Source organism: Notolepis coatsorum (assembly GCF_963971535.1).
Source record: "Notolepis coatsorum genome assembly, chromosome: 12".
Taxonomy (NCBI): domain Eukaryota; kingdom Metazoa; phylum Chordata; class Actinopteri; order Aulopiformes; family Paralepididae; genus Notolepis; species Notolepis coatsorum.
This window is the reverse complement of record NC_140176.1, coordinates 124678004-124701029: the sequence shown is the minus strand read 5'-3', so window position 1 is coordinate 124701029 and position 23026 is coordinate 124678004. Positions and strand designations below refer to the sequence as shown.

The following is a 23026-nucleotide window of genomic DNA, read 5'->3' as shown; positions in this document are numbered from 1 at the left end:
ATGCCCTCAACCCTAACCCCTCCACCTTAACCCCTCAACCCTAACCCCTCCACCTCAACCCTCCACCCTAACCCCTCCACCTTAACCCCTCAACCTCAACCCTCCACCTCCAGCCTCCACCTCCAGCCTCCACCTCCACCCTCCACCTCCACCCTCCACCTCCAGCCTCCACCTCAACCCTCCACCTCCAGCCTCCACCTCAACCCTCCACCTCAACCCTCCACCTCAACCCTCCACCTCAACCCTCCACCTCAACCCTCCACCTCAACCCTCCACCTCAACCCTCCACCTCAACCCTCCACCTCAACCCTCCACCTCCAGCCTCCACCTCAACCCTCCACCTCAACACTCCACCTCAACCCTCCACCTCCAGCCTCCACCTCAACCCTCCACCTCCAGCCTCCACCTCAACCCTCCACCTCCAGCCTCCACCTCCAGCCTCCACCTCAACCCTCCACCTCCAGCCTCCACCTCAACCCTCCACCTCCAGCCTCCACCTCAACCCTCCACCCTCCACCTCCAGCCTCCACCTCAACCCTCCACCTCAACACTCTACCTCCAGCCTCCACCTCCAGCCTCCACCTCCAGCCTCCACCTCCAGCCTCCACCTCCAGCCTCCACCTCCAGCCTCCACCTCCAGCCTCCACCTCCAGCCTCCACCTCCAGCCTCCACCTCAACCCTCCACCTCAACCCTCCACCTCCAGCCTCCACCTCAACCCTCCACCTCCAGCCTCCACCCTCCACCTCAACCCTCCACCTCCAGCCTCCACCTCAACCCCTCTACATTTGCCCTGCCACACTCCCCCTCCCCCTCCTACCTTTGCCCTGCCACACTCCCCCTCCCCCTCCTACCTTTGCCCTGCCACACTCCCCCTCCCCCTCCTACCTTTGCCCTGCCACACTCCCCCTCCTACCTTTGCCCTGCCACACTCCCCCTCCCACCTTTGCCCTGCCACCCTCCCCCTCCTACCTTTGCCCTGCCACACTCCCCCTCCCCCTCCTACCTTTGCCCTGCCACCCTCCCCCTCCTACCTTTGCCCTGCCACCCTTCCCCTCCTACCTTTGCCCTGCCACCCTCCCCCTCCTACCTTTGCCCTGCCACCCTCCCCCTCCTACCTTTGCCCTGCCACCCTCCCCCTCCTACCTTTGCCCTGCCACCCTCCCCCTCCTACCTTTGCCCTGCCACCCTCACCCTCCTACCTTTGCCCTGCCACCCTCACCCTCCTACCTTTGCCCTGCCACACAGACAGCAGGCTGTGCTCGTAGCTGTGACTGAAGGGGCGGTCGGCGGGCGGCTCGAAGTCGCGGGTGTAGACGCGCCCGCTGGGCACCGAGTAGCAGCACTGACACATGCAGGTGTGGTAGCGCAGGCGCCCTTCATCCAGGTAGGGGTGGGAGAGGGCATCGCTGCCGGAGATCCGCTTAGCCTGGTCCAAGAAGAAGAAACACCTGCTCACACGTTTCATTCTAAAACTCGACACTTTACTGAGATCTACAATTATTCACACTAAGAATATTTGTTTTATACCGTGTTAAAAGTATATTTCTAACCATATACCCACATCAATGTAACTCACTGCTCTAATCTCATCAAGGTAACTCATGGATACTTCCAGTCAGAGAAATGTAATAATGTGGTTCTGTAACTCATGGATACTGTGGTTAATAATGTGTTTATGTAACTCATGGATACTGTGGTTAATAATGTGTTTATGTAACTCACGGATACTGTGGTTAATAATGTGTTTATGTAACTCATGGATACTGTGGTTAATAATGTGGTTCTGTAACTCATGGATACTGTGGTTAATAATGTGTTTATGTAACTCACGGATACTGTGGTTAATAATGTGTTTATGTAACTCATGGATACTGTGGTTAATAATGTGGTTCTGTAACTCAGGATACTGTGGTTAATAATGTGGTTCTGTAACTCATGGATACTGTGGTTAATAATGTTGTTATGTAACTCAGGATACTGTGGTTAATAATGTGTTTATGTAACTCATGGATACTGTGGTTAATAATGTGTTTATGTAACTCATGGATACTGTGGTTAATAATGTGGTTCTGTAACTCATGGATACTGTGGTTAATAATGTGGTTCTGTAACTCATGGATACTGTGGTTAATAATGTTGTTATGTAACTCATGGATACTGTGGTTAATAATGTGGTTCTGTAACTCATGGATACTGTGGTTAATAATGTGGTTATGTAACTCAGGATACTGTGGTTAATAATGTGGTTATGTAACTCATGGATACTGTGGTTAATAATGTGGTTATGTAACTCAGGATACTGTGGTTAATAATGTGGTTCTGTAACTCATGGATACTGTAGTTAATAATGTGGGTATGTAACTTATGGATACTGTAGTTAATAATGTGGGTATGTAACTTATGGATACTGTGGTTAATAATTAGGGATGTCCCGATCCGATCACGTGATCGGGGCAGATCGCGTTATTTTCAGAAAATCGGGATTGGAAAAATATATATATATTCGGATATTTTATTTTATTTTTTAAACTTTTTTTTTTATTCAACAAACATGACCATGTTCACGTCTTAAACTCATACTGAGGCCTTAGTTTTGGTTTTAAATTGCATATCATCATTCAGTTTTTAGATTACTCCGGTTGCAATGCCTCTCTTGAATGACGTGATGCAAAGCTTGGTCCTCACTGCAGCCGACCAGTGGGAGGCATAGTCTAGCAAGATTCAAGACAGGGGAGGGGAGAATTGAAGGAAGAATTGGTGAGGCGAAATTGGGATGACATTTTTTATTTATTTTTTTATCGGATCGAGAAAGATCGGTATCGGTAGATACCCAAAATCACATGATCGGGAGCAAAAAAATTTGATCAGGACATCCAGGGAACAAAATAACTGGGCGCCTATCGCCAAATGCGTGTAGATTTACCGTCTGGCGTCTAAAAATAATAGTCTGCCCGCCAGCTGGCGTGTAATTCATATCGATACTCTTATTTTGAAAATCCTGTGCGGGTCTCATTGCCGCCCCAAGCGCAGATCCAGTCATAATATCTGGGCTCCGGCAGCTAGAAACGTTCAGGTTAATATGATACTCTTATTTTGAAAACCCTCTAGCAACTCCGCGAGTCATATGATATCCGCCCAGTCCGTGTTGTTTCTTGAAAACAGAGCAGCGTTGTAAACAGAGCAGCGTTAACACAGCAGTTTTTTTCTTCTCACAATGAGTCCAATGCAGCTACATGCTTTGCACCGTCGCCATTCCTTTATGCCCACATCGCCCGAAATTAACGTTTATGTACCAATCACTACAACGTTAACGTCAGCTAACAAGCTAATCCTGATGATCAGACGAGGCAGAGCCACAGTAAACAGCACTGAGGAAAGGGAAATGGGGGGGGGGGGGGCACTCTCCCCTTCCCTCTGTGTGTGTGTGCGTGCGTTTGGAAAGACGACGGAGTCACTAGTCAGGACTCAGGACAGGAGTATATTATAGTAAACTGAGGATTACTGAGGATGCACAGATAATGTTGATATTCAAATATAAAAATGTTTGAGAGGAGTGGAAGTTTGAAGACAGACTACAATATGATGCGGGGGTGGTGAGTTGAAACAGTGTGTGTGTCCCCGACCCCACTTCTATGTTTCAATAAATTATTTGCATTTAAAACTATTAACGCTGACTCATTCCTTCAGTCCACTCAAAATTATGCTAATATTCCTTATGTTTATGATATTAATTGAAAATAGCATATGAGAGTATTATATGTAATAATAACACATGGCGATATACTAAAAAGCTATTTATAATTTTTGGCTAGTAAAAAATCTGCCCGGCTGGTAGTTTAAAAAATCTACCAGCCAAATGGCTGGTAAGTCAAAAAGTTAAGTTTGTTCCCTGGGGACATCCCTATTAATAATGTGGTTATGTAACTCATGGATACTGTGGTTAATAATGTGTTTAGGTAACTCATGGATACTGTGGTTAATAATGTGTTTAGGTAACTCATGGATACTGTAGTTAATAATGTGTTTAGGTAACTCATGGATACTGTGGTTAATAATGTGTTTAGGTAACTCATGGATACTGTGGTTAATAATGTGTTTAGGTAACTCATGGATACTGTGGTTAATAATGTGTTTAGGTAACTCATGGATACTGTGGTTAATAATGTGTTTAGGTAACTCATGGATACTGTGGTTAATAATGTGTTTAGGTAACTCATGGATACTTCCAGTAAAACATGAATAATGTGTTTAGGTAACTCATGGATACTTCCAGTAAAACATGAATAATGTGTTTAGGTAACTCGTGGATACTTCCAGTAAAACATGAATAATGTGTTTATGTAACTCATGGATACTTCCAGTAAAACATGAATAATGTGTTTCTGTAACTCATGGATACTTCCAGTAAAACATGAATAATGTGTTTCTGTCACTCATGGATACTTCCAGTAAAACATGAATAATGTGTTTCTGTAACTCATGGATACTTCCAGTAAAACATGAATAATGTGTTTCTGTAACTCATGGATACTTCCAGTAAAACATGAATAATGTGTTTATGTAACTCATGGATACTTCCAGTAACTCATGAATAATGTGTTTGTGTAACTCATGGATACTTCCAGTAAAACATGAATAATGTGTTTAGGTAACTCATGGATACTTCCAGTAAAACATGAATAATGTGTTTAGGTAACTCATGGATACTTCCAGTAAAACATGAATAATGTGTTTATGTAACTCATGGATACTTCCAGTAAAACATGAATAATGTGTTTCTGTAACTCATGGATACTTCCAGTAAAACATGAATAATGTGTTTGTGTAACTCATGGATACTTCCAGTAAAACATGAATAATGTGTTTGTGTCACTCATGGATACTTCCAGTAAAACATGAATAATGTGTTTGTGTCACTCATGGATACTTCCAGTAAAACATGAATAATGTGTTTGTGTCACTCATGGATACTTCCAGTAAAACATGAATAATGTGTTTGTGTCACTCATGGATACTTCCAGTAAAACATGAATAATGTGTTTGTGTCACTCATGGATACTTCCAGTAAAACATGAATAATGTGTTTGTGTCACTCATGGATACTTCCAGTAAAACATGAATAATGTGTTTGTGTCACTCATGGATACTTCCAGTAAAACATGAATAATGTGTTTGTGTCACTCACGGGGTCGAAGACCAGCATGCGGCAGAGCAGGTGTATGGCCTCGTGCGTGGCCCCGTCAGACAGCATGTACAGCACGGACAGCGACGGCTGGGAGGACGAGAGGCCAGGAGTCACTCACAGCTTCACAGTTGAAAAGGGACTGCGTTGGCATTTTTAACTCTGTGATGATTATTCAGTCATTCAAATTGTACCCCCTTTACCGGTGATCGAGCATGACATGGTGTGGCATCTACTGACATATGATATACTTATAGCACATGCATGAGCCCGGTCTCTTTTGAAAGATAACACTCTGAAGTTTCTGATACAATAAAGACTTCACTTTTAGTGCTAATGAAATAAGAGTAACATAGGTCTGAATTTGAGTTGTAGAAAAACTTGTTACTCACATTTTTCTGCAGTAGTTGCAATATCCAAAACTATATTTCCAAACTAATTGGTATGGCTGAAAAAATACCCTGGGTCCAATCCTGAAGTCTTGTGTAGTGCATGTCCACATTTTATAAAAATCCATTCAGAGTAGGGCGGCCGGGTAGCGCAGCGGACTAAGCGTCCGTCTACCACCACAGAGACAGTGGGATCGAATCCGGCTGTGGTGCTTCCGGGTTGGCCGACCGGCCATACTGACACAATTGGCAGTGTTAGCGGGTGGGAAACCCGGCGAGGGTGGGTCCTGGTCGTTGTAAACAGCGACTCCTACAGTTCGGTCGGGGCGCCTGCACAGCGAGGGAAGGATCTAAGAGAGGTAGTGTGACTAGGGATGGGTACTTTTCACATTTGAACCGATACGGTACCGGTACCTGTGATCGATACCGGTACCCAACGGTACCTTTTTTTGGTACTTTAGTCTAAAAAAAAATGTATTTACCTACCTCAGTCGTGAAAAAAATAATCCAAACTTCAAATAACTACAATTTCGACCGTTTTCGGCTTGCCATTGCTCCGGCTGCTTTGTTGTTGAATCAAGTCAAATCCTAGGTAAGCATATATTGTGCGTGTGAACGTTGACATGAAAATAAAAAAGCTAAAAAATAAATAAAAAAATAAAACAAATATTCCGGTATCTCACTTGAATCGATACTCTGTAGTACCGACGTGTTTCGGTAAAAAAAAGTACCGAATTCGGTACCCATCCCTAAGTGTGACCTTCCACGTTACACTCTCAGTGAGAGTCCGCGCTGCCAGGTGAAAAGAAGCGGTGGGCTGGCTACACATGTGTCGGAGGAAGCATGTGATAGTCTCCGCCCTCCCAGACCGACGGTAGGGGGCAGAGTGCGCAACGACCAGGAAGGGGATTGGGAATTGGCATAACGATTAACATTGGGAGGGGAGAAAAACGGAAAAAGAAGGGGAGAAAAAGATAAAAAAGTGGTTAGGAGCGATTCTGGTAAAAAGTGAGGGGGTAAAAAGCAATGCAGAAAATTTTTCCCGATTTCTTTTCTTGTTTGCGCTCGTGACTTTACCTATTCGCTCATCCCCACGTGGGGTAGCATTGGAAAGCCACACCCATTTGTTACAACCCTGTCCAATAATTTTCGAGATCGCCAAATGATTGACGGAACTAGAGCGTCGGGAGTGGTATTCGAAAAAATGTAAAGTCTGGGTGTGGGCTCTGGCCCTTAGTGCTCTGATATGGAGACATGGTCAGGAGGAGCTACCGGTTTGTGAGGTCATCAGGATGTGTGCTCTGATATGGAGACATGGTCAGGAGGAGCTACCGGTTTGTGAGGTCATCAGGATGTGTGCTCTGATATGGAGACATGGTCAGCAGGACCTACCGGTTTGTGAGGTCATCAGGATGTGTGCTCTGATATGGAGACATGGTCAGCAGGAGCTACCGGTTTGTGAGGTCATCAGGATGTGTGCTCTGATATGGAGACATGGTCAGCAGGACCTACCGGTTTGTGAGGTCATCAGGATGTGTGCTCTGATATGGAGACATGGTCAGCAGGACCTACCGGTTTGTGAGGTCCCCTCAGGATGTGTGCTCTGATATGGAGACATGGTCAGCAGGACCTACCGGTTTGTGAGGTCATCAGGATGTGTGCTCTGATATGGAGACATGGTCAGCAGGACCTACCGGTTTGTGAGGTCATCAGGATGTGTGCTCTGATATGGAGACATGGTCAGCAGGACCTACCGGTTTGTGAGGTCATCAGGATGTGTGCTCTGATATGGAGACATGGTCAGCAGGACCTACCGGTTTGTGAGGTCCCCTCAGGATGTGGGCTCTGGCCCCCTCGCAGGCCGACGCCATGGCAGAGAGAGGAGGGGTCCCCAGCAGGTCTGTTATCAGGTCCAACTGGAACACATGACGGAGACAGAGGGAGGGAGTGAACACAGATCTTTCATAATCAATGTCCATGTGGCCTGTGGCACAACTTCCATCACCAAGCATTTATTGTAGCAGTAGTGTAGTAGTGTTTGACCAGGTAGTCACTCGAGATCAACAATCTCTTTTTCGAGCAAAGACCTGGAACACAGTGTACCTGCTGGATGGGGCTCTGGGCCTGGAGCACAGTGTACCTGCTGGATGGGGCTCTGGGCCTGGAACACAGTGTACCTGCTGGATGGGGCTCTGGGCCTGGAACACAGTGTACCTGCTGGATGGGGCTCTGGGCCTGGAACACAGTGTACCTGCTGGATGGGGCTCTGGGCCTGGAACACAGTGTACCTGCTGGATGGGGCTCTGGGCCTGGAACACAGTGTACCTGCTGGATGGGGCTCTGGGCCTGGAACACAGTGTACCTGCTGGATGGGGCTCTGGGCCTGGAACACAGTGTACCTGCTGGATGGGGCTCTGGGCCTGGAACACAGTGTACCTGCTGGATGGGGCTCTGGGCCTGGAACACAGTGTACCTGCTGGATGGGGCTCTGGGCCTGGAACACAGTGTACCTGCTGGATGGGGCTCTGGACCTGGAGCACAGTGTACCTGCTGGATGGGGCTCTGGGCCTGGAACACAGTGTACCTGCTGGATGGGGCTCTGGGCCTGGAACACAGTGTACCTGCTGGATGGGGCTCTGGGCCTGGAACACAGTGTACCTGCTGGATGGGGCTCTGGGCCTGGAACACAGTGTACCTGCTGGATGGGGCTCTGGGCCTGGAACACAGTGTACCTGCTGGATGGGGCTCTGGAACACAGTGTACCTGCTGGATGGGGCTCTGGGCCTGGAGCACAGTGTACCTGCTGGATGGGGCTCTGGGCCTGGAACACAGTGTACCTGCTGGATGGGGCTCTGGGCCTGGAACACAGTGTACCTGCTGGATGGGGCTCTGGGCCTGGAACACAGTGTACCTGCTGGATGGGGCTCTGGGCCTGGAACAGGATGCGGCGTCCCAGCAGCTCGGCGAAGATGCAGCCCACGGACCAGACGTCGATGGCGGAGCCATAGTGGCGGCTGCCCATCAGCACCTCGGGGGCCCGGTAGTACTGGGTCACCACCTCCTGGGTCATGTGGCGCGACGGGTCCGGCTCCTCCACGCGGGCCAGTCCAAAGTCACAGATCTGACCGCACAGGGGGGAGAGAGGGGGGGGGGGGGTAAGGTTAAGGGGGTTAAGGTCATTTGAAATTGAAAGAGACAGCGTTGTTTACAAATCTGAACCAACTGATGCAGTGGTTCCTCTGGGATGGAGTTCAATCAGCAGAGCAGAAAGGGAAATCAATACAGCAATATATTTTGCATGCAGATAATATGTCAATACAGATGAGTATTCTCTCATCCAAGTAGAGCTTTTACTTTGAAATCCACGTATGTAGTCGAGCCCAGCTCTCCACATTGCTATCAGCTTGGCTGGTCGTTCATACTAATACAATTGGCAGTATTAGGGGGTGGGAAGCTGATGGGTGGGGATCGGACGTTGTGGACAGCGACTCCTACAGGTCGGTTGGTGCGCCTGCGCAGCAGAATCAGGAAGCGACGGGGGCGGCGTGTCCCTCCCACGCAGACCCCCGCCACTGAGAGATCGCGCTGTGCAGGTGAAAAGATGAGACGGCTGCTTCCTCGAGTACCGGAGGGGACACGTGATGCAAGGCTTCGTCCACATTGCAGCCGGCTTGTGGGAGGCATGGCCAAACAGCGTTCGAGACAGGGGAGGGTAGAATTGGACGATACAAAATTGGGATGGGAGAAAGAAATATATAGAAAATAGGAGAAAAAGTAGATAAAAAAAAGAAATCCACGTATGTAGGACACAAATACAGATGAGTATTCTCTCATCCAAGTAGAGCTTTTACTTTGAAACACGTATGTAGGACGCAACATCAACAGGAAGAGTTGGATGAATGAAAGCTTGGATGAAGGCATCAGCCGAGGGACGGTCTTTAAGAAATTGTAATTCTCAGCGATCTAACCCATGTTGTTGGACTACTTTACCCATAAACCCCAGCAGGGTGATGACATGACTTAACCACGACTGTTTGTGTGTAAACTGTGTGTTTGTTGTTGTTGTAAGGAGTGAGTGAGCAATAAATACCAGCTACTTGTTCATCGCTGTCCTTTGGTTCCCAGAGACTCACAATAGTTTTCATGGTCATTTTCACGATTGTCACTGTCATAGCATCTTGTTCAGTGGCGCTGTTAGCCCTGGGCTTCCGGGGCTTTAGCCCTGGGCTTCCGGGGCTTTAGCCCCGGATGTTTTCTCCTAGCCCCGGAGCTTTAAAAAAAAAAAAAGAAAAAAAAAATTGTCTGTGCTGAATGTTTGTTAGTGTTTGGTATTTTTTGTTGGTTTTTAGTACTTTTAAACATCCATTTTTAGTACGTAGTTTTCATTTGATCCTATAATTTTTTCATTCACCGATTTGTGGACTTTTCTTTTTTGTGTCCTGAAAGGCGCCTTATAAATAAAATGCATTATTATTATTATCATCATCATCCAGGATGGAAAAGAAACTTTGGATAGTAGGGACTGCATCTCTGCCTGTCCTGGCCAGGAAACACTTTGCAACTGTGATCTCCTCTGGCAGTATAGTTGGATATTGTAATGTGTGGCGAGGGGTTGCAGCAATTCCACTGAGAGAAACTGGTCTGAGGCTGGATAACATGCCTGTATGCCTCTCATACGTTGTTCTCCAACTCATGAGAACCTGCTCTCAAGCTCTTGCAGCATTCTGTCGAGGACTGGATAGAACAGGCTCTGTCTCAGCTGATCTCCTGAGCTGAGGTCTGAGCTTGTGCCACAAGATGACTCAACTACATACTCGTCCATCCTTTTCTGCTTCCTCCTTTGGCTGGTAGTATGTTCCTGAATCCCAAGGCTATTACATATGGCCTTTGTCCTGTCATACATGTCCACTGCCATCTCTGAGGTGCGATAACCTTTGAGTGTGTCCTGCACTGTGCTTTTAAATAGTACAGATAGGTATTGAAGATGTGCACTTTAACGCAGCAGCACCTGGAGCCATACATACCCATGTCCAGTGTCCACTGACAAAGACATGCTCATGATTCTGTGATAAACTATAATAAGCTTTAATCGAACCCTATTTCCTCGGATAGTCCGGTTGGTTTGGGGTGGTGTGAAAGCTCATTCACTCTTGCAAGTGAACCCTGCTGCGGTTCATTTGAGATGTGAATGCAAAGCGGACCAAAGGCAGGAAAATACCCAAAAATCGAATATTTTTTTTATGAGAAGACTGAAACATATGTACCGGTATATAATGAAACACACAATACTGTTTTTTTAGATTGCTTAACACATTCCCTGCCACTGGTTATATCCATCAATATAGCCAGTCTGCCACCACTCTAAGCCTATGGAGATGTTCACCTTCTTTGCAGGGCTATAACTTTTTAAATTGTATTGCTAAATTGACATTACTATGGCCCATTCAACATCGATTATCTATCGTTCAGGATGTAGGAACGTTATACTTTTTCATTCATAGATTCATACAAAAATACCTTCTAAAATTTAAGTATGTTTTTATCGTTTTCTGCAGTAAGTCATAGAACGTGAGTTATAGGCATAAACGCATATATAGATTATCAATTGCCGTTTATTCCCGATACACGCTATATTAAAAAATTCAACTGTATATGATCCTATACGTTATGCGTCATCATGCACGGATGAAAGGGGGGGGGGGCGTTTATAATTCCGTGATCGTCAGTAAATGCTTTATGTAGTATGGGTGATTATTGATCAGATAGGTTTGCAGTGAAATTAATGAACAATTGGGCTGAAAATAGCGTCAGCGTCCTCTTACCGTGCGTCAATGAGACTGGCGGTGAAAGATCCCAGGTATAGGACGTCGATCGTCTAGGTCCATTTCCGGTTTGTATGTCACAATAAACGCCGAAATCATATCGATTATTAAGTTTATAAAGCGATCCATATGTACATAGTGTCTGTCGGGAGCCTTGCGACAATATCTGACGGCCGGATGAATTTAATCGATGCACAGCAGCCATATCCTGTTTACCAGTGTAACTCGCCCGACCATCCACCAGGCGGCGGTATTGAGCCGTCGTTGTATTGAGCCGTAGGGTCCAGCTTCAGCGCCGGAGGTGTATATATGAATTATGAATGCCATGGCGAAAAAATTTAATATTGATCTCAATATCGCTGTACAGCGTGGTCTGGCAATAACGTTTTGGTGGATGCGTTAAGCACGATTTTGAAAACAGGGCTGTGTTTCAAAACACTACACACAATTAGCACAGCCACACACAATTATCAGAACACCTCAGATCCTTTGCTAAATTAAACACTTGTCAAAACTATACACTAATTTATAAAAACTACATTTTGTTACCATATGAAACACACGTTTCATGACTTAATTCTGTTTGAACCAGTTACACACTGCTGTGCTTAACCTAAAACACATTTAAGAATTCTACTTCTCAGTGATTAGAGTACTGTAAGTGAAGTACACAGAGAATGTGCAAATATACGATAAATTCACCAAACACTACACAAGACCAACGCTGTAGACTGATGAAAATATAATTTATTTATCTCCATATACCCAAATCAATGATGCAGACTGATGAGGGACTGAGGGAGGGGGTAAGAAATGGAGTTGAAAAAGGGGTAAGAAATAGAAAGGAGAGTAGAACATGTTTGTTCATTTAAAAGTGTTACAAAATTGTATGTACATATGTCATGAGGTGGTGAGTAACTTAACATTACAGTCTGATTATTGCTGTGATGTACTTGTATAATTAAATAAATACATTTTATATACATTTGAAATTCATGGTTTGTTGTGTTCTTTATCAGTAGTTTATAAATGTATGTTATGGCAATTCATGATGTATTTTTGTAAGTTTGGGTCCCGGGGAAACACCAAATTTCTCTTTTGGGTCTCGAGCTGAAAAAGTTTGGGAACCCCTGATCTAGATTAATCTATGGAGTGAAAAATGTTCAACGTTCTGAACTTTCAGCAGTATATTTGCTTGTTCTTTTTTTGCATTGACTCATGCACCTTTTTGAAAATCATCTGACATAAAGATGGAACACATTTTTGTTGTTAATATGATTTATATTACTGGTAGTTCATACAAGACATTATCGTCCTCTAAGCCAATCTGCACTTTAACATAGGCCTGGGTTGGGTCCGGGTCGAGGATGGAGTGGTCGCTCATTGCCACGATGTGACTCCCGTATTTTTATATTTAGTCCTAAAAGCCTCTTTTTATATTTTCAACTCGGTTAAACCTTTTTGTATATACCCCCTTTATGTTTCTACCTATTTATTTTGGCTGCAAAAACCATAATGGCGACGAGACAACTGAGAAATTAATCCAAGAAGGCCGACGCTCCCGCTGATATAACCGCCATTGCTGGGCTAATTGAAGAGCTAAGGCAGGCCCGAACCAACGAAATCAGAGCGTCCGCTGCCTCGCTCGAATCCAAACTCGACAGCCTCTGGACGTCGGTTAACGACCATGCCGAGCGTCTGACCTCCGTGGAAGACGGCTTGAATACTTGGACTGGCAGGCTGGACGAGCTAGAGGCCAGGTGTACGGCGCTAGAAGAGAACAATGACAAGCTAAAGGCTAAGCTAACCAACGTCGAGTCCCGGAGCCGCCGGTCTAATATTCGCATATTAGGATTGGATGAGTCCGTTCATAGCGACCGGCCCAGCGACTTTTTTGCGGAGGTACTGGTTTAAATTCTGGGGAAGGAGGTCCTCCCTACGCCACCCGAACTGGACCGGTGTCACAGGGCCAAGCCAGCACCCGGTTCCAGGCCTAGAGCGGTTATTGCTCGCCTACATCATTATCGAATAAAAGAGAAGATTATCTGGGAGGCACGGAAGAGGAGGGGAACGCTGAAATACAGAGGGAAACCAGTCCTAATCTTTGAAGACTACTGCCCCGAAGTCGTGGAGCAGCGTTCCCGCTACAAAGACGTCACGGCCCCCCTCTACAAGCTAGGACTCAAGCCGTCTCTTCAATTCCCTGCGAGACTTATCATCACAACCGAGGACGGGGCGAGAAAACATCTTTCATCGCCTGAGGACGCCGTGGACTTCTTGAGGACCCGGCTTGGAGGGGCCTCAACACCGGCCTCACCAGTACCAAACGCGGTAGTAGCTTGATTTTGGGCCGTTAGCACCTCGCTATGGCTAAACGCGCCAAGCGTCATATCACTCTATATTTCTTCGTTCTTATAAATATGGTTGACTGTGTGACGTTAAGTGTCGCCTGGTTGCTTTATTTTTCTCGGCATCCGACTTAAGGGGGGGTTGGCTTGGTCTGTTTTGTATAACTATTACATAATGCGACTTTATTTTATTTGCGTTTGTTTTTTACATCCACTATAATATAGTGGATGTAAAAAACAAACACACAAAAGATTATGCCGGGGAGCTAAGCGCTAGCTTTGTTTAAATGACCTAGGACTTCTATGCGTGTCACTTACACCTCGTCACGACTTGACTTAATGCCTCCGTGATGCATTTTTTTTTTTTACATATTTTTTCGGACTGGGGTCTCATGGATCCATCAGCCACGCTCTTCCAGCTACGTTCTGCTAGCCACACACATGGCAAATGGTCGCGTCTGCGGCCAGAGGCGTCATCATCTGCTGTTGACCTGCTAGGCCGCTAAAATGTCAGACGAACTTTTGCACAGCGCCCTCTCCTGACACGGCGGCCTAATTGCGCTATGACAAGGCGGCAAGCTACTCTGTGTGAACCATAGGAAACAACGGACCTGTCAGCAGAGTATCGCCCTCTTCCGGCCTGGTGGACGTACTGCACACGTTTGTCAGGCAGTGCACAGGTTATTTACCCCCCCCCCCCTTTTTCTCTTGCTATGGTTCCTGTTCTAGGCTTGTTTAAACCTAGCCATGTTTTAAAAAAATGTTTACTTTTCCATTTACTCTACGTTTTGAGGCTTTTTTTTTTTTTAACATTGACGGGAGCGGAGCAATAACCAAACGCGTCGCTACATACTGCTGTCAAACCGCGATTTTTTATCTAGATTAATTACAAAAAATTGTGAGATTAGTAAAAAAATAATTAATCTATTTTAACCAGTTCGAAACAAGGCGGACAATACAATTTTCAATCAATCAATTCAATAACCCACGCTCACTTACAACAGCGCACCTCCGCGTGAGCGTGTGTTATTGGTTTGATTGATTGAACATTTTATTAACAGTGAAACGCATGTCCTTTTGACGAATGACATCCAACAACAGACTTCCCGCGATTTTTTTTTTGTTCCACAATTACTCATGACCCACCAATTACATAATCCAACATTGTGTAAGAAACTAACACATTCGGCGTGACAATCGTTTTTGAATGAGTCGTTATGACACATCCCGCCACAGTCTAATTAGTCCCGCCACAGTTGTATAATGAACCAAAAAATTATAATTTTTAATTAAAATAAAAATAAAATAAAAACCATTTAAATATAAAGTTTGCCAATAGGGATGTATCAGTAGTATTGGCAGTGGTCGTAATAGTAATCCACTATATTTTTTTATTTTCTAAAAAATAAACCAGTTCGATGGCTCAAATGTACGCTCTAGTCCAGTGGTTCCCAAACCTCTCCTCGAGACACCCCAGCCATTCCATGTATTTGTTAAATTCCACCACCAGCACACCTTGATTCAACTAATAAAGGGCTAGTTAAGTTGAATCAGGTGTGTTGGTGGTGGAATTTGGCTGGGGTGCTTCGAGGAGAGGATTGGGAAGCACTAGTCTAGTCGATTTTGTGTTTTGAGCACAAAGTTCATCATAGATCTAGCCTCTTTATTTTGCTCTCAAAGTGCACCAGATTGATGCATTTAACTTTCAAATTTACAAAAAATAATAATGCGGGGGGCATACCCCCGGACCTCCCTAGAGGGTCAGAGGTTCACCCCCCATAGTCTCTGAAAATCCTGTGGGGAAACACTGGACGGCATTGATTGTAGTGCACAGCACGCGCCAGCAGAGGGCAGGGCAGTCCGTCTTTCCCTCTCTCAGTCAGAGCTCAGCAGAGCCACGCACGTGTTCCTGTGGGTCTTTCATCTCGCGTGTGTGTTAATCTGCACAACAAATAAAGACTTATTCTTCTATAGAATGCAGTTATGGACCGATGGCAATCCATTTATTAAGGTCGAATGGATGGACCATGGGTCCACTAACTTCCAGACATTGGATGATTGAGGAATCAGGAAACGGAGCGTTTTTTCTAACGTTTTGAAATGGATTCGTGCATGAGTGGACTCGGGACACGTTGTTTGGGTACCGGTAAGTAAGTTATGTTATATGGTTAAGCGATTGGAAGATGAACGTACGAGATATAAATGCTGGGAGTGTATGTTTGTGTGTGCGTATTGGCTTCGCGATTCACTACATGGGTTTAACGGCTTAAGCTGGGTTTTGATTATCACTTAATCAATGCAGAATCAATTTTGTGCATCTGTCGTGAGTTTGTGAGTCACATTGCTCTAATTTCAGCCTCTGTTATACGTTATTTGTTCCGTATGACTCGTTACATATCTGTGTGTCTCGAATGTGCGCGCTGATTTGTTTACTTGGTAACACGGGTCGCTAAGGAATTTAGGTTTGAGGTTGAAGAAAGTGCACTTTTAGGTTGAAAGAACGGCCCTAATGTCATCGTGTTTCAATATAAGCGTTATGTATGTGATAAATATTGTTAAATTTGCTCCCCCCCCCCCCCCCCCCCCCTCCGCTGATGAAAATGAAAGTCATACCGCCATAAAACCCATACCGGGGTATTATGTCAGCAAGGTATGACGGTATGAAAAAAATTATACCGCCCAAGCCTACTCTCCAGCCAAGCTGCTGCGGTGTTTAAATGCAAAATATTGATAAATACTCTGCCATTGTTGTGTAACATGTCATCTCTTCTCTAGTCTTCTTTCTCTGCTTCACGTGAAGTTAAATCTACTCTAGAAGTGAAACTGAAACTTAAAGCTCACACTGGTGGGGGTGGATGCCTGAACACAGAATGACACCGGTATCACCGACTACCGGAGCAAGCCTAGGTGGAACTAAGTATAAAATAAAAAATAATAATTATGAATATTTGTACCGAACCGTGACCCCAAAACCAAGGTACATACTGAACCATGGCGTCTGTGTACCGGTACACCCCTAATATACAGTATATATATATATATATAGTCAGACAATATAATATCTTGTCTGTTTATTTATATATATATAATTTGGTTTGCTTTGTGTCATGTTTATATATACTGTTTTGTGTCAGTCAACTTTTTATATAAAACATTTTAAATAAATAAACACAAAAGAACAAGGTTTTACCTCGAGAAGACAGTATAAATACACAAAAGAACAAGGTTTTACATCGAGAAGACAGTATAAATACACAAAAGAACAAGGTTTTACCTCGAGAAGACAGTATAAATACACAAAAGAACAAGGTTTTACCTCGAGAAGACAGTATAAATACACAAAACAAGGTTTTACCTCAAGAACACAGTATAAATACACAAAACAAGGTTTTACCTCGAGAACACAGTATAAACACACAAAACAAGGTTTTACCTTGAGAAGACAGTTGCTGTTGACCAGCAGGTTTCCAGGTTTGATATCCCGGTGCAGAATACCAGCAGAATGGAGATACTTCAACCCTGCACAACAAACGGTAAACGTTCACGTAAAAAAGATTATATATATATTTTTTTGTAAATAAAATTAAAATGTTGTTTTAACCTCTTAGCATGCCAAACATATTTTTCGCCGAACATATAATACGGGGTGGGGGGGGAAATCGATACGTAGTAGTGTGGCGATACTGTATCGATACAGGGACGCCAAGTATCGATATTTAATTATTCATAAAAAATTTAAAAAATTTATAATTTGTTTTTGTATAAGGAAGTTGCATTGTTAATTTCAATACCTGTAATAGTACAGTAGTCTACACACACACACACGTGCATTCAGTTAAGTTGGAATATGACTGTAATACAAACAGTTCAGTTTGTCAGGTACATGCAACACAGATTACAATGTTTACATCTGTCTGCTTGAGAAAATACCATGTTCTGTAATAAAAATTATTGAAGTGAGATGAACAGACTGAACTTTATTTTATTAGATAAAACATGTTGACAAAGTTTTACTTTGCAGTTGAAAAAAGGTAATAAATTAAATTTGATCAAAATTATATATTTTTTTCGCAATACTCAGCGTATCGCGATATATTTAGTATCACGATACTATCGTATCGTGACGCAAGTATCGCGATAGTATCGTAGGCGATTCCCACCCCTATACCGTTCCAAATATTGAATTTGCTGCCTTTCGAAACGCCACCTCACTCGACCAATTCTGTGCCTCGGTTCTCGAGTTACATAACAATATGTCAGGCGAGCGTCTGGTTCTCGAGTTACATAGCGATATGTCAGGCGAGCGTCTTTTTACAGGTTGTGTGTCAAATGACCACATCTGTATACGCTCGAGAACTGACCAATCACCGCTGGTATTGGTTAGCGTTGTAGCCAACGAGTGTCTGCTTCAAACGATACCTGACGTGGGGGGGTGCCAGTAGGGGAAGTAGGTGAAAGTTGACGAGTGAAAATTTGTTGTGACTGAATCTTCAGAAAGCACAGAGGTGGATAGCCATTTTGTGGCATATTTTTTTAGTGGTCAGGCGATTAAAAAATGTATCTAATTAATTACAGGATTTGTAATGAATTAATCTAATTAATCGCATTTTAATCGCATAACCATTTTATGCCTGATATTCTATATTCTATAATCATATTTCAAATTGCATGTGTCCGGATGGCAGAATTCAGTACTGTATCTACAAAACCTTCTGTTTAATCATCTTCCATCTATTAATTTGCTTAGATTTTTCAGGTCTGGTCAATTTGAGCACGGTGTTATTCACAGTCAAAGATAAAAAAATATTATTGATATTCTCATTTGGTTACTCAAAATAAAATTTTCATTCAATCAATCACTGCGCAGATTGATAATAATAATAATAATAATAATAATAATAATAATAATAATAATAATAATAATAATAATAATAATAATAATAATAATAATAATAATAATAATAATAATAATAATAATAATAATAACCTCCTCCAGAGGTGTCACAGGATGTTGAGAGGACGCTGGCGTGTTTATCGCCGCTTCTCACTCTGGAAAAGTTTGTTCTTTTTGTATGTAATCATTGCTTATTATTACCGCAAGTAGCAACGATTCGTTGTCTAATTATCATATAAACCACAACAATAACCCTTGAATTCTACAAACAGTCGGAATATCGCAATACTCTGGAGTACTCACCCAAACTCATAGCTGCCCGGTCAGCTGTTAGCCCCATAACGCTAGCTCTGCTACTGTAGCTTTCCAACCAACTCCGGTGCTCGCGGTCTACTGAGGACATCCAAAACTCCTCAACCCGCCTGATCGGATGCCACACCATCGGGACTTTCCACAACTCCTCTCACTGGGATACCTTTCACTCCTGGCTATACTGCTAGCTGGAGCTGCGACCCGAGGATGGACGCCTCCTCCCCGGCTTTCGGCTCTGCAAGCTAGCCAACACCGGCACTTCTCCGATACCGTCATGGTAACTTTCCAATACTCCACGCTGCAACTTTGCAACCTCTTCCGTCATTCCACACCAAACTGCATCGATGCTATTAAGTCTCTGGGGCTCCTTCGTCGCCCTCGCTACATGCACAGAGCCTCCCGTTGCAAGTTTGTTTACTATTCAGACCATGGAATTCCTTCAGTGCTACCGGGCTGGCGCTCCAACAACGTGCAGCAACGACGTCATCACAACAAACCCCACGTGCGCACTCTGACCAATCTGCGGCCACTAGTCTGTGTTGACATCCCTCCACCACTGTCTGCCCCAGCATCCATCAAAAATGCAACATTCATGCTCCAGAATGTTCGCTCTCTTAACAATAAATCTCTCCTCATCCATGACATAATTACTGACAGAGATATAGATTTTCTATGTCTTACTGAGACATGGCAATACCAACAGGACTTCATCTCACTCAACCAAGCCACACCCCCAGGCTATGTTTACATCCAAAAGCCACGTACCCAGGGTCGTGGTGGTGGGCTGGCTGTAATACATCGGGCTGACTTTCTAGTCAAAGAGCTCCCAGTACCCACTGTCACCTCCTTCGAGTGCGTGGCTTTCTCACTACCTGGGCCTACACCACTCCAGGTAGTCCTCATCTACCGCCCCCCCAAAGCCTCCACCTACTTTATGTCTGACCTGTCTGAACTCCTCACCACTGTCTGCACCATGTGCTCATCCACACTCCTGCTTGGGGACTTCAATATTCATGTGGACAACACCAGCTGCTCCACAGCCATTGATTTCCTCTCACTACTGGACTGCTTCAATATCACACAGCACACAAATGGTCCCACCCACACCAAAGGTCATACACTTGACCTGGTCTGTTCCACTGGCATAATACCATCTGAGGTACAGTGTCTCGACCTGGCGGTGTCCGACCATCATGCTGTCCTTTTCACCCTCCCTACTTCCCTACCCAAGCTTCGAAATGCACGCACCATCACCTACAGGAACATCAAAACAGTCAGTGCACCAGCTCTGACCAACCTGCTAACCATCCACCTGGCCTCAGCTCCCCCCAGCACCCAGGTGGATGGTCTGGCTGCCCACTACAACTCCGCCCTATCCCGCAGCCTGGACTCTCTCGCCCCCATCAAAACCCGGACTGTCACCTACACCCGTCCTGCCCCCTGGTACACCCCTGAACTCCGCTCCCTGAAGGCTGTCGGTCGCCAATTGGAGAGACTCCATAGAAGATCTGGCCTCACTGTCCACCTCGAGGCCTACAAGGACCACGTGCAGACCTACAAGCTAGCTCTCATCAAGGCCAAAACAAATTATTATTCCACCCTCATCGGCAACCAGCAAAACCACCCCAGGACACTCTTCTCCACCATCAACCGGCTACTCCGCCCCCTCGACCCCCCCCGCCCATCTGGTGCCCACGACCTCTGCTCCAGGTTCCATGTCTTTTTCCAGGACAAGGTCAATACCATCTACCAGCAGCTAGCAGTGCCCCCCTCCTCCCCCTCACCTGCTCCTCCCCCTGGGTGCCCCCCCCCCCCAATGCAGCCTCTCCTCCTTCTCCCCGGTAAATGGTCCCCAAGTTGTCAAGCTCATAGCCTCAGCCAAAGCCTCCACCTGCTCACTTGACCCCATGCCTACCACCCTGGTCAAGATCTGCCTCCCTGCTCTCTGCCCCACCATGGTCAACATCATCAACTCCTCATTTGAATCTGGTCTCGTCCCCCCCTGCTTCAAAACAGCCTCCGTCACCCCCATCATTAAGAAACCCGGCCTCGACCCAGACGAGCTAAACAACTTCCGTCCGATCTCCAACCTTCCTTTCCTTAGCAAAATCTTGGAAAGAGCAGTGGCCGCCCAACTCCAACAATACATGTCCAACCATGAGCTCTATGAGCCTTTTCAATCCGGCTTCAGAACTCAACACAGCACAGAGACCGCCCTCATCAAAATTACCAACGACCTCCTCCTTGCAGCTGACTCTGGCCACATAAGCATCCTCATCCTCCTTGACCTTTCTGCAGCATTCGACAGTCTCCCACTCCATCCTCCTCAACCGCCTATCCAACAACCTCGGCATCACTGGCTCAGCACTCTCCTGGTTTCAATCCTACCTCACCACCCGGACACAGTTCATCACCATCGGCGACTCCAGTTCTACCCCGGCCCCAGTCAACCAAGGCGTCCCACAAGGCTCCGTACTTGGCCCAATCCTATTCACCATCTACATGCTCCCCCTTGGTCAGATCATCCGCCGCCATGGCCTCAACTTCCACTCCTATGCCGACGACACTCAACTCTACCTCTCCACCAAACCATCCACCCATCTCCCCGCACACTCCCTTATCAACTGCCTGCACGAAATAAAAACCTGGATGTCATCTAATTTCCTCAAGCTCAACAACAATAAAACCGAGCTCATGGTTGTGGCACCCAAGGCCCTGCTCCGGAAGGTTGGGGATCTCACCCTCAACATTGACGGCTGCTCCATCTCCCCATCCCCTAAGGTCCGCAACCTGGGCGTTATCCTGGACTCCACCCTTTCCTATCAATCCCATGTAAATTCCCTCACCAAATCCGCCTTCTTTCACCTCCGAAACATTTCCAGACTCCGACCATCACTTTCCGACACCACAGCTGAGACCCTCATCCACGCCTTCGTCACCTCCCGCCTGGACTACTGCAACGGGGTCCTGTCCGGGGTCCCAAGCAAAACCCTGGACAGGCTCCAGTATGTTCAAAATTCAGCTGCCAGGGTTCTAACCCGCACCAAACCCTGGCAGCACATCACCCCCATCCTCATCCAGCTCCACTGGCTCCCCATCAAATCCCGCATCACCTACAAAACCCTCCTGCTCACCTACAAATCCCTTCACGCCCTGGCACCTCAGTACCTCACTGACCTCCTCCACCCCTACACTCAGTCACGGTCCCTGCGATCCACGGACACTGGTCAGCTCTCCATCCCCCGAACCAGACTGCGGACGTTCGGGGACAGAGCTTTCAGTGTGGCAGCTCCCACCCTCTGGAACTCCCTCCCCGCAGAACTCCGCACCACCCCAACTCTGGACTCATTTAAAAAACTGCTCAAAACCCACCTCTTCAACCTGGCCTTCAACCCCTAACTTTCTCACTTCATATGTATGTGTTGTGTCTGTCCACTATGTTTGTTGACTTGTTATCTCCCCCCCCCCCCCCTTATGTAAAGCGACCTTGGGTCCTCTGAAAGGCGCTATATAAAACGAAGTATTATTATTATAGATTGATTGAATGAAAATGTTATTAACAGATTGCAGAATGGGTACAATACAGTACAGCTCAATACACACAATTGTTAAGGGGATGCAGACCAGAGAAAGACTTTCGTCTTGTTTACATCAGGGTCCCCCATTTTCAATTCATAATGAATTGTAAGTGAGGGTGCAACTTGCACCGTGCAATCCATTCTTTGTGGATCTAGCCCACAGTATTTCTGACACTGGGAATACATTCCCTGAGATTCATAGATGTCCCTAGAATCAGATACCAAGAACATGCAAATGGACCATATTAAAAAAAAAAAAGTCTGTAAATGTGTATTCTACATTCTTATGGTATGAATGAGATACAAAAAGAATATATGGTATATAAAAAAAAAAAAAGTAATTAATTTAGAGTTAATTTTCATAACGCGATAATTTGCTGTGTAATTAATTAATCTAATTAACGCGATAAACTGACAGCCCTAGTTTTTTTACACCGTTTACTAAAACCTTTCTCAATCACTAATTTCCGAATGGATTTTTATCAAATTTGGACCTCTC

The 23026-nt window shown here is 45.3% G+C and overlaps 1 protein-coding gene across 1 annotated transcript in view; it reads right to left on the bottom strand.

The window, feature by feature from the left end:
• Positions 1-23026, bottom strand: part of nlk1 (nemo-like kinase, type 1) — a 39451-nt gene that overhangs the window by 1220 nt on the left and 15205 nt on the right. The window contains exons 5-9 of the mRNA XM_084326415.1: positions 17177-17262; positions 8485-8694; positions 7388-7489; positions 5188-5274; positions 1230-1428 (exon numbers count right to left, since the gene is read on the bottom strand). Coding sequence (XP_084182541.1) covers positions 1230-1428; positions 5188-5274; positions 7388-7489; positions 8485-8694; positions 17177-17262 — 684 coding nt within the window. The remainder of the gene's footprint in view (positions 1-1229; positions 1429-5187; positions 5275-7387; positions 7490-8484; positions 8695-17176; positions 17263-23026) is intronic.